This window comes from Caenorhabditis elegans, chromosome III (genome assembly GCF_000002985.6).
Source record: "Caenorhabditis elegans chromosome III".
Lineage (NCBI taxonomy): Eukaryota > Metazoa > Nematoda > Chromadorea > Rhabditida > Rhabditidae > Caenorhabditis > Caenorhabditis elegans.
Window position 1 is genome coordinate 6,075,141 of NC_003281.10, and position 12,693 is coordinate 6,087,833.

Here is a 12,693-nt window from a genome sequence, read left to right on the forward strand (position 1 = left end):
TGCTAAAGCCTAACTTGATCTTGAGATTAAAATTTTTTGTTTCGTTTCGACGGAGGCAAAGAAGAAAAATTGTGTTTTTTTGTGTAACAAGAAAGAGAAAATGGCTAATCTTAAGCGAAACGTTTATGTGTTTTATTACTTTTTTTCTTAAAATTTCTTCATTTTTTCCTGCTGTCGTTGAAACAATGAGGGTGTTTTTCTTTTTGCTGGCTTTGCTAGAAATGATCAAAAATTAATAGTTTTTGAAAAAATTTCAATTTATTTTTTTGAAAATAAGAACCAGTTTTCTTCATGTTTGAAGTGGAACCAAAGTTTGAAAAATTATTACTTTGAAAAAAAACTTTTTGATTAAATAAAAGTTGTCTAGCCATTCTGTTGGTTTTTACTTATCAATTTATTTTTCAAGAAAAATTAATTTCTTAGTTTTGACATCAGCGATTCCAAAAACAAAAGTTTTGAATGTATTCCGTGCTCATATGGATGTTTTAAAAAATTGCCGCTGATTTTCGTTTTCAGATTTTTCGATAATTTTTGATCGAAAAGGGGTACTGTGCAAGATTTGGTAAGTAAAAATAAACTAAAATCCCTGCAAAAAATACAATTTTTTAGATATCTTGTTGGTAAGTTAACAAAGTATTCAATTTGGAGTTTTGGGAATTTCAAACCCTCGAAATTTTTATTAAAAATTATCAAAACAATTTTGATTAAAACAACTTCGAAGACATCAAACTAACACCAATTTTATATATTTAAGTATATTTTTCCTCAATTAAAAAAGTGCATTTTAAGGTGTGTGTGTGTGTGTGTCGTGTGCTGCTTTCGTGTGCTCATTGAGCAAATTTGGGCCTGTTAGAAAACGAAAAGAAAAGGCTGGCGAATCGAAAAATAAATAAATAAATTCGCTTTTGCTTCCCACCTCTCGTTTTGCCTGTCAATTCTGAGTTTTGTTCCGCGGCCCCGTTCATTTTGATTTATTTGTTCGATTTCTTAAAAATCATTCTCAAATCACTACCTCCTCGCTTTTATCGAAAAAGTCGTGATTCTTTTCCGGATTGCTTTTTCGTTATTTTATTTTCTAGCTAGATTTGTTTCTTTTTTTTTAAAAGTTTTCACTCGGTTTTCAGAAACAGCTCAGCCGTGGGTATCGAAAATTTTTGTCCAAATGACCAATAGTCCAAAGGTTTGTAGATCAAACTTTCTTTGTTATAAGGAGCACCGTTTTTTTATTCTACTAGTCTATTTTTTAACATTTTTTCACCACGAATTTAGAAAATCAGGTCAACATCTAAAAGAGCACAGAGAAGCGAGAGTGTCTAGCTTTTCTACGATCTCTCTCCCTCTCTCTAAAGTTCTCATCTTCAAAGACAATTTATAAATCAAACTCCATCAACTTATAATATGTGTCCTAGCATATACTATTAGAATTAGTAAAACATTTTCCCAATTCATTTTGTATTCAAAAACCTGCTTTCACTTCTTCTTCTCCTCTACCATTCTTTTCTTTTTTCCCAACCACCTCCACATTCAAATCGTTTTGCGCATAATGAAAAAATGGCTGAAGAAACAGAGAAATAGTGTACGAGACGAAGAGATGCAGACCGCATATGGGTACACATTTTTAGTGTAAATCACACTATTTATTTTACAATTTGCAATTTTCGAGCGTCGTTTTTTATTTCGTCATTTTGTTTTTTGATGACAATGGGCGTTTTGTTTTAAGATATTTAGAAATTTATTTTTGTTAGAAATGTAAATGTAATTTTTTTTTTTAACTAAACCGATGACTTCGAGTTTTTGAAAATAGTGAAAAAAAAGTTAATAGAATTTTTGAATATTATTTTTCAAAAAGTCAATAGAACATTTTAAAAAGTAGAAAATTGTACCTACATGGAAAACTTACATAGTTTGCCGAATTGTCGAGTTTAGGTCAAAGTACAATTGAAATATTTAATGCTAAAAGGCCAGTAATATATACAAATTGCCCCTGTGCATCCATCACCCATTCTCTGCCTGCATCATCATCATATTATTTAATATATACATTTATAATAAAATATAAATATATTTATGTGTGCTCTCTCTCTCCCTTCATTCCTCTCCCATTTCCCTCCTCCCTCCAGCTATATACAACCCTATGCTGCGTCTCTTCGTCCTGCCCACTGTCTCCCTATTTTTGTTGAAAATTTTTTTTCAACAAGCGAAATGTATAAATAATATCATATTTTTCCACTCGCCCGCACCCCGCCCCCTTCGACGCATTTTTCTCATTTTACGATTTTGAGAGAAAACATTTCTATTTATTTTCATTTTTTGTGGAAAATGTAATTGCTTTTTTTTCATTCTGTAAATTTGAGATTTAAAATTCAAAATATTTTTAATTTAATTATTTCTACTTCTTTTTCAAAAACTGTCAAGGCATTCATTTGGTAGGACGGCAAAAGGGGTGTAATTAGAAAATTGAATTTTTCAATTTCAAAAAAAAAACTTGGGAAAAAAATCTGCGGAAAGTGGTGGAGGGTAAAAACCTGTTTTTGATCTATTCAATTGATTCAATGCTGCAATACAATAATACACAATTTTTAACTGAAAATTGTAAATAAATGTGAATGAGGAGGTTGCGGGCGCACCGGCCTTGAGAGAGGTTATGGGAGTGAAGATGAAGAAAAGTTTTATTTGATTTTCAATGTTTTAATGTTTATTATAGACCTATTTTTTAGTTTTTTATAAAAATATCCTGATTAGACTCCTCCAATTTTCTTCATATCTTAATTTTTAAAAAGTTTCATTAAATAAAGAATCCCCGATTGCCAAAAGCCTCCTTCTGAAACTCCAAGTCTCTCCAATTCTGGCATTATTAATTTAAATGCATAAAATCAAAATTTCTGGAAAAATATATTAAAATTGGATGCACTTTTGTGCTCTTTTCCATTAATTTAACCCATTCTTTTATTTATTAGTTATCGCCTTCTGTCGTGTGTATGTGTGTGTCCAAAACCCTTGCCTCTCTTTCTCTTTCAACCCAAAATGCGTCCATAAAATGTTTGAATGAATTAATGAAATGGGGAGTCGTTTACTACGCTGCGTCTCCTTTAAATCACTTGATCTCTCATTTTCTCTTATATATTTCCAAATCATAAGAAATTTTGAAATATATAGAAATTGAATGACAGAGAGAGAGAGAGAGTAAGAGTAAGAGCAGATGTTTGGCAGTCAGACAACGGGGGGACCGAGGCCCACATTAAAATTGAATGAAAAATTTCGAAAAAGAAAATTTTTATTTTGCATTCACGAGTGGTAGGGGAAAAAGAGGAAACAGCGATTAAATATATAAACATTGAAAACTTTTGGGCGGGGTTTAGTGGAGCAAGTGGGAAAGCTTATGAAGATGTTTGAATTCAGAATGTGAATTTGAACGTTTGGCCTAGAAAAACCAAAACTTCGGCCAGCGATATTTTTTCTTATGTAGGCCAGGATCAGAGCATCCTTTTTTGCTACATGATATAAAAACCTAAACTTCGGGAACTAATTAATTTTTTTCAGCAAACCTTATCTACAGTTTTCTGGATGCAAGATCTTTATTTTTAAAAGAGCTGCCGAGTTCTAGTATTTCTAGACCACTACGTGTGGCAACATTCTTTCTCTTCCTATTTTTAGCTCTATATACCCCGGTTGACTTGATAGGCGAATTTAATTGAGAATTATAAATTTTCCATTTTCCAAAAAGTAAAATTCCAAATTCAAATGTTCTTTCTCCCACTCCAATATTGTAACATACAATAAAATTTAATCCTATCTCTCTTTCCTCTGTGCTTTCCATAACCTCTCTTCCATTTTGCCCGTTGGTGGCAGGCGATGGGCGGGTTTGACATCGTCCTTTAAGAATAATAAAATGTGTCATTTGGTGCCCTCTTTATCTCTATTTCTCTATTCCTCTCTAACTCTCGTTTACAAAACGCCACCTGCTCTCTCTTTCTCTTCATTTGACCCCTCTACTCCCAACACCCAAACAGACACCATCCTTTGTTCCGTTTTTTTTGGTTTTTTGATGGTGGACAGTGGTGATGGACATTTCGTTTTACTCCATGTTTTATTTTATTCTAATGTGCTATGTGTGCAACCAACATCTGCCTTCCACCGGTATAATGAGATTTTGACTAGGGAAGGGTCAACTCATGGTCACGTTGGCGACTCTTTTGGGACTTTTGAGTGAACATTTCTAAATTGTAGATTTTTCGCTATGGCCAGTTGTCAACCCTAAAAATTGGGATTTTCATGGTTTTTAAGGTACTGTTTTTTTCATGCAATATTTCAAATTCAATTATCTACAAACAAAAATATTTTCTGGAAAATATTCAACTGAAAAGCCAGCTGATATTTTCCAGCATTTTGTCAGTTGATAACTTTTTTCTAGCATCACAAAGTTATGATAATTTAAAGACTCTCCACACTTCCAACAGAGGTAGCAAAGAAACGAAAAGCTCTCGCTCAATAGGGTGCTGAGAAGCTAGACTCTGCACTCTCTTTGCAATTCCAGTTAGGAAATTTATAACTAACTAAAAATTGGCAAAAAATATTTTAATATTCTGAATTTATAACGAACTTTTGGCTTCTGGGGTAGTCACTTTGAAAGCTACATTTTGACGCGCCTTTTTTAAACGCCTTTTCGAAAATTTTATTTCAAAATTCGTTTAGTCTTCAGAATACAATATGATTCTGACATTTTTGGCAGAAAATTACATTTTTCACACTCCGTGGGAGGTCTATAAATTCGTTTTATGTTAATCGTGGCCAGTTAAAATTTTCAGCGCGTGCGCCTTGAAACTTTATTTTTCAAAAAAAAAACTTTTCCCCCCGATTACGCCTTCCCCAATTCTCGCCTATTTTGTTACACAAATTTAATTAAAATTTTTTCTAAAATTTTCATTATTTTCTCTTTCCCTCTCTCTTTTTCTGCAAAACCCACCTAGAAAACAATTTATGTGAAATTAAATTGTTATTTACTGCGCAACCGGAAAAATAAAATAAAATTTAAAAATTTGTAAAATGCGAAATCAGCAATTCAAGTATCTCTCTCCCTCTCTTTCTGGTGTCCTCGTCATCCACTACCAGCCACAAAAATAAAAAAAGAATTTCGCATTTTTTATGTGATTCAGAGAAGTGTCTCCCGTATTCGAGTACTATTTTCGAGTTTTGCAATACATCTTATCAAAAATATATGTTTTGGGGTGAAACGGGAAAATAGAAAGAGAGGGACAAGTGAGAGAGCAGAATTTAATATTTTTGATGACTTTTTCAAACAAATTTTTTTTGTTGAAAACTTTTTCCCTCACTTTTTCACATTTCTTATCATTCTTCTTCGCTTTCTCGAAATTTAATTTCATTTTTTAAACGCATTATCAATATGTTATACTTAATATTTCAGATCAACTCAGATGATGCTCCAACCGCCAACTTTAACGCCGAATGCGAATGGTGAAGAGTTCAGAGGATCCGTCAGTACAGATCGTAGTTCAGCTTCTCCTTCCAACATTGACGTGAGTTTGGATTTTCATCGTTTTGATGTGAAAAAAGAACACTATAAAAAATTACAAGACATATAAAAAAATTTTACTGTATGTCTTTTTTCAAACTTGTTCCCATGTCTTACATATTTAAAAACTATACATTAAGCTTGGAGAGAGGTTCAAAATTTTTGAATGTCTGAAAACCTACATGGGCGACCTCTAAAATTTCTAGACTTTAACAACAAAAAAATTGTGTTCTAAAAAAATTTCGCAGTTTCAAAGATGTAACGCAAATACATATATTACACATTTCTCAATCTTTTCTCTTGTTTTCGCACTCGTTTTGCCCGCCTCCCTCATTCATTTTCACAATTTCTCTCTCGTTTATTTTTTGCCTCAAACATCTCAAGATGATTTTTTATTTATTTCGAAGAAACTCGCAATTTCATTTTTTTCAACATTTTTGCCTCGCTCGTTAAATGTAAGAGAAATAGACATATTTTTCGATATGTATTGAAAAAATTGAGGTGAGAGTGAGAGCGATGAAAATGTGCTAATTCAGAAGGCAAACAACTTTTTTTTTCGATATAAAATTTATGAAACATTTTTTTTCGTTTTCCATATTTAGAAGTGCTTTTGGAAAAGGTTTAGTTTTGCCTTTATGCTCACTTTGAAATAAAATTTGCCGCTGTGGGACTCTGTGGGACTCGGAACCACACATATTTTGTTTTCCCGCTCTTTCTCTCCCTTTTTTCTGTTTAACAAAACCTTTTCAAAATAAAAAAAAGAGCACAATTTTCTTTTGGTTTTTTTTTGCGTTGTCCCCACAAGAATTTTATTATTTTATTATCTACACATTACACGATAGAAAATAAAACGTAGCGAAAATATTATCAGTTATCGGAATCGTTAAAATTATTGAAAAATTATAGATGAAAAAAATTCTTCTTCTTTTTCTTTGATAATGATAGGAATTAACAGAAAATTTCAATTTAATGATGATTGTTAGATGCTCGCGGAGCACACGACAATTCCGTAAAAGTGCGCGAACAAACAAACAGACTGTTTTTTTTGTTGAAAAAGCGAACTTTTCCTCCTCCCCTTCTTTCAATTTGTGCTCTCAAATCATTCATTTTTCCTACAAACATAAAAAACCCAATTTCTTTCGATTTTCCGTATTTTTTATGGCGCTCTTCTAAAACCGCACTATTTCTTTTCCATTTTTTTTCAATCAAATATTTATATATTTTTTTATTTATTTTGAGAAGGAAAACGGACAGGGGGGAAGGCGAGGTGGTGGTTGAGCCAGCAGCCCGCTCCCTCTCCTGTCACAGCAGCACCCAGCCACCACATACATACAACCCTCAATTTGAGTGAATTTGTGACCAATTTTCTAAATTTATTTGGTATTTGTTAGGTTGCTGCACGAATTGCTCGAATATAAATATATCTGATACATGAGTTTTTGCAATTCTTATTGATCAAGCTTAAGCTCTTCTCTAATTCTGAAATATTTGTAGGAGATCATGGAAGACGATGTGAATCAGAAGGACGAGGATGAAGATCTGAACTTAGTGGATCGTGTCAGCAAGCTCGAGACAAATTTTGTATTCATTCAGCATCAGGTGAGTGAAAAACTATTAATAAATTATTTTATTTTCTAAATCGAGAATGAAAGAAGTAGAAAAATATATTTGCACAACAATTTCGACAAGTGCAATGTGTAATGCAACAAGTCATAGGTGTCTAGTATTTATTTTGAAAATTTCCAAAAAAAAACTCGACTAGACACAACAATAGGCTTACCGTCCGTCACACATACTATTTTTTTCGATTTTTCACCCGTGGAATTCATTTTCATTTTCATTCACAAAGTTTACATTTGACCATCTCTCTTTCCCTCTGTCGCCCTGTCTCGGGGCTCACGCATCGTATACATACCGGACAGAGGAAGCAGATTGAAGAAGAAGAAGTGAAGACAGCGATCGTCAAATAGTGTGTTTTGTGGGAGGAAATAGTAGAATGATCCAAAAATAAATTAAATGTCAACATTTATTGACGCGGAAAAATGGAAAAAAAATATAATTTTATCGTGGTGTTATGAAATTTAAAATATACATGGACCCATTGAACTGTATGTTTCCAGCTATCCTCTATCATGAACCATCTTCATGCTCCACAATGCAAGTGTACAACATGCTCCAAAGTCAACCAACCTGGAGCTGAAGAGCAGAAGAATGATACATCAGTGCTCTCGCAGCTATTCCCTAATGCTTCTGATCAGCAACTCAAGACTCTCCTCGATCTCTCGAAAATGAACAAGTTGCCATCACAAGTTGTTCACAAGGATCAACAGAACGGATCATCTTTTCTACCATCAGCAAATAAGACCTCTGAAAATCCAAAACCTATTGAACTGAAGCCTCTGAAGCTTGGACAAGGCTATCAGATGGCGAATGGTGGAGGTGGAGGCAAGATTCATACCGAAAGACTCTCAGAACCAGCGAGAAAGCAGAGCCGGAAAGTTGGATTCCCACCACCAGTTGCTTCATATTATCAGAGAAAGGAGAGCTCGAATCGTAAGTTCACTATACAACCACAGCGCAATCTAGAAACTCTAATTTTCAGCTTTGGTCCCGCCAACTCCATTGTCGTCCATCCCAAATCTGATTACAAATTCCAATGCAGTATCAGCCAACACTTCAACAGCTTCACCAGGACCCTCCTCGGAAGGAAGTGGTGATGATCATCTTGAGGCTCCAAATGAGGTGGCTCACATGCATTCTAGTACCGTACCAGCTACACCAACAACTCCAGGAGCCAACTTGTTCACTCAATGTAAGTAGATCCGCATGTTTTTTCTTAAATTTTTGCCAATTTCAATTATGCTAAAGGGAAGGAAATCTAACTTTAAGTAATTAGAGCAGTACTTGAATTATATTTTTTATCAATGCAAAACAAATTAATTTTTAATTTTTCAGCTATGGTCGATATGCTCAAACTGAATGCACAAAACGCTGCTCACTCGACAGGTTCTCCTGGATTCTTACGTGGACGTGGTCGCGGACGTCCAAAGCTTATCGGAGATGAACTTGATGCTGATCTCGTTGACTACATGGTTTCCCTGAAGAACTCAGATCCACATGGTGGCCACTTCACCGCATCTCAGGCCCTGCATATGGCTCGTCAATACATACTCGAAAGAGCTCCAGGCCTTCTCGAAGAGCATGGAGGTCATGTAAAGCTGAAGCTCACCTGGGCGATGAAGTTGGTGTCGAGAATTGGGGAACGACAGCGGGAAATCGAGCTAGGACTTCCAGCCGGAACACTGTCGAATATGGGACGAAACTTGACAAATATACCGGCTGGTGGCAATTTTATGGCTGATATGATGGCTCAGAACATCTTTTCGCAGCATATGATGATGGTGAATCAACAATTGGAAGGTGGATCTCCACCAGCATCTTCTTCATCAACTGCCACGACATCGACAGCCACGAAGACAGTGAAGCAAGAGTCGAAAAATGGACATCAGAATGAGGAAAATTTAAATGTGAAACAAGAAGGTGAGTTGTCACGGGTTCTAGTCCAACTTCACTTGAACCTTCTCTAAAATTATAATTTTCAGCCTCCACGATGCCCGAAATAATAAATATCAAAGAGCTCAATCTTCCATTCCTCAACAACTTCCTTGCCGAACTAAACGACAACAACTCGGGACTGATTGACGGTGAAATTGGTGCAGCAGGTCCATCCATGGCTGCTCTTTTTGCTCCGAACGCATAATTTTTAAAAACATTTTTTTGTTTTATTTTCTTGTTGTAACATTTTACTACTGAACCTCCATTCATCTCAAAACAGACCACCCGATTTTATGGGTATTTTTCGATATATTCTTATTGTCAATTACTTCTACTTTTTCCCTGTCATCACCTCTTCCTATATGTATCATTTTCTACACATAGGCATCACTTTCAACATGTTTTATACTTGCTTTTTTTTTTGATTTTCCAATTTTCCAATTTTCCGGCATCAACATTCACAAAACAAAATATGTTAACAAAATTCAAATTAACAGTATTCAAATAAATTATACAATCAAATATTTCCTTTTCAAGTATTATTATAGGAACGGATGAGAAGTGCCACGTAGGCAATTATGCGAATTCCGATGAACATTCCAAACAGAATTGAAATATCAAAAATTTTATGCGAAGCCGAGAAATCGATCTGTAATTTTAAACCATAAAAGCTTGAACAATGAAAGTTCCACCTCGTTGTGAAAAACTTCTTTTGAGCATTATTCGATGTTCAGAAAATAAACACCAAAAAGTCTACGATTTAGTTTGGTTAAGTAATCCAACACTGAGAAACAGATTTTTTAAATGTTCCTAAATTAATTTCTAATAATCCAAAACACTAACCGATTCCAAAACTTGATGCCCATTTTTTGGGCAGCTATCCAACGCAAACGCAGTCATTGAACTATTGAAACACTCCGGAATCACTTTGATCGAATCCCATTCATTGATCGCGAGAGCTTCATAACCGTATCTAAAAGATTTGTTATTATATAACACAAATCATCATGTTTACTTGAAATAAGAGAGCGAAGAGAGCCATTTAAAGTAAGATGGAATGGCGTCAAATGTTATGAAGAATCCTCCAAACGCCATAATTGGAACTACAAAGATTGGAAGTATTGTCATGGCTACATCAGTGTTGGCAAAGATCGTTGCGACAGCGTAAGCTGAAAAGAAAAGAATGAAGCAGCTGTCATCTCACAGGTCAAACTGAGCACAGCTTACAAATGGAAATTGCCACGTTTGTAATCAAAATTGTTACCAGCGACGCGAAGCAATAGTTCCAGAAGTTAGGATAGAGCCCAGACATCCAGTAGACAATTGTATTGTATAGAATTGGAAGGATTATGTATTGAGGGAGTTCTGCAATGTTTTTCGCAAGAAAATATGCACTCGTTCGATACACTCCATTTGCATTTTCTCGGAGTACAATTGGAAGTTCTGCCGTAATAACCTGAAGATTAATTCAAATTCTGAAATTAATTGGCTGCCTGGTACCGGAACATTTGGGAATTGAAGCATAAAGTTCATATTTCGAATGTGGTTGAACATTATTCCATTTATCGATATTATCGTAGCAGGTGTGACTGGAGTTTGGAAGAATACTATACCAGTTATAAATGCAGTTATCTATACAACAATATAAATAGTAATAAAGCAGTGACACACTTACAAGAATTTGAAGTAACCTGACAGAAAGCAGATTTGGATCCCGGATTACTGTCAGCCAAGATCTCCAAAAAAGAGCAAGAAATTGTGTCCAAAATGATGCATTGTAGCTGAAATTAAAAATTTCCGAAGTAATACTATTGAAGTAATACTATTGTTAAAGCATTTCTCCTATCTGTGATGTTTAAGCACCAAACAATGGAGTTCAAATCAAGATTCAAAAATGTGATAGGCAGGCAGGTAGGTGTAAATGATAGGCAGGCAGGTAGGTGTAATACTTTTGATGTCAAATTTTTCCAACTCACTCTTGATTAAAAAACGTTTTTGTTTTCTCAGATGTATCACTTCCTGTTACAAATGACGCTGCTCGAAGTTTGTTCGCATTTCCAATTGCTAACACCGACTGGCCCAAGTCCGTAGACAAAAATCCTTGGCGAATTTTCTTAAAACAATTTTATTGAGTTGTATATCTTTTTGATTCTCACCGAAATAGTTTTCATGGAAGTTGCTCGATCACTATCAATTACGGCCAGAGTCCTTATCAGATGATCCGCAGGATTATAGTATGCCGGGCATGGATATCCACATTTTTCAAATAACGGCACCGCTTGATCACCTGGCCCCAAGTATATGACACGCCCACAAGCCATGAGACAGACACTGGAAGATTTATGAGTTTTGGAAGAAAATATTGCAAAAGATACTTGTTGAAAAGAGAGTAGACATGACTGCTGGGTTGATGAATTGTGATAATAACTGTCATTCCATTATCCGCCAAACTTCTGAGAGCTTGAACAACGTGACCTGAATTAAAATACATTTGTGCACAAAAAATTTCCTAAATTGTAAAAAATAAGAGACATTCAGGAATTTAGTTCAAAATTTACTTTTTTTTTATCTTGAAACTTCTATATGTAGATTATCCCACAAGAATCGAAATTTAAAAAATTACATCATCAATTGCAAGAGTTCTAGTTGTTTTCTACAAAAAAAACTCACCAGCCATAAAAGCATCTAACCCAGATGTGGGCTCATCACAAAATAAAATCTTCGGGCATGTCAATATTTCCGATGCAAACGACAGTCGCTTCTTCTCTCCACACGAAAGACCTTTTAATTGATTTGGAATTCCTATTACTGTATCTGCACATTTCTTTAGTCCCATTTGAGTGAGTACCTGCTCGACACGTAACTGACGTTCATGATCTGAGTAATATTGATCTCCCATTCGGAGTCGAGCCATGAATTGAAGATGTTCACGAGCAGTCATTGTTCCAACAAACATGTCATGTTGTTGGACAAATGCAGACATCTGGTAAAACACTATTTTGGTTTAAAAATATTATCTCACAAACCTCTCGAATTTTCCACTTATTCGCACGTCTTCCATCAATTAATATGGATCCTTGAACGTCTAGATTTGTCAAATTCCTCGAAGTTAGCACATTCATTAGTGTCGTTTTTCCAGCTCCACTACTTCCCAAAATCGCTAAAAGTTTTCCAGACTCTGCCATTCCAGAGACATTATGTAAAATTTCTTTGACTCGGCGTTTTGGCATATTGTTGCGAAATCGATCTACGAAGTTGGTGGGTTTCGTTTCAGGTCCTGTGACGTTGAGAGATGACCAGTAAAGATTGCAGCTAAAACATTGAAAAAAAATTATTATCATACATTCAACTTGTAATTTTCTACTTTAACCAAATCTCAAAAAAGTAACAAACCCTTCTGGAACAACCGGTTGTATGCCCGTCTGCTGATGCTTCAATAGCTCCAACTGATCATCATTCATCATTTCTGCTAACATCATGTTCGAGAATAAAGAATCTAAAATTAATGTTGAAATTGGAGCCTTGTGCATTAGTGTGAGTTAAGAAAGATAAAAGTAGATTTTTCACCTGGAAATTAGTTAAAAAGTTGAGTTGAGTTGAAAGTATCA

The 12,693-nt window shown here is 34.9% G+C and overlaps 2 protein-coding genes across 5 annotated transcripts; one reads left to right on the plus strand and one right to left on the minus strand.

Moving 5' to 3' along the window:
- Positions 1–5,422: 5,422 nt before the first annotated feature.
- Positions 5,423–9,608, plus strand: attf-4 (AT hook-containing protein attf-4; the record flags this gene model as incomplete). Of its 3 annotated transcripts, NM_171147.7 has the most annotated exons (6): positions 5,423–5,534; positions 7,025–7,129; positions 7,651–8,083; positions 8,133–8,342; positions 8,486–9,070; positions 9,133–9,608. In NM_171147.7, the coding sequence occupies 6 exons, from the start codon at positions 5,436–5,438 to the stop codon at positions 9,288–9,290; spliced, it is 1,590 nt and encodes a 529-aa protein (NP_741168.1). The 3 variants fall into 3 exon arrangements, with proteins under 3 accessions (NP_741168.1, NP_001367434.1, NP_001367435.1); NM_001379741.2 differs by lacking the exon at positions 5,423–5,534; NM_001379742.1 differs by lacking the exons at positions 5,423–5,534; positions 7,025–7,129 and having other exon boundaries at positions 7,663–8,083; positions 9,133–9,290.
- wht-1 (ABC transporter ATP-binding protein/permease wht-1) lies at positions 9,480–12,615 on the minus strand (the record flags this gene model as incomplete). Of its 2 annotated transcripts, NM_001361719.2 has the most annotated exons (12): positions 9,480–9,734; positions 9,929–10,058; positions 10,101–10,254; positions 10,313–10,541; positions 10,586–10,717; positions 10,761–10,866; positions 11,062–11,198; positions 11,242–11,416; positions 11,461–11,560; positions 11,756–12,068; positions 12,112–12,397; positions 12,479–12,615. In NM_001361719.2, 12 exons carry the CDS (start codon positions 12,613–12,615, stop codon positions 9,618–9,620), a joined length of 2,016 nt encoding a protein of 671 aa, NP_001348731.1. The 2 variants fall into 2 exon arrangements, with proteins under 2 accessions (NP_001348731.1, NP_001348732.1); NM_001361720.3 differs by lacking the exons at positions 11,756–12,068; positions 12,112–12,397; positions 12,479–12,615 and having other exon boundaries at positions 9,618–9,734; positions 11,461–11,519.
- Between the last annotated feature and the right edge of the window lie 78 nt (positions 12,616–12,693).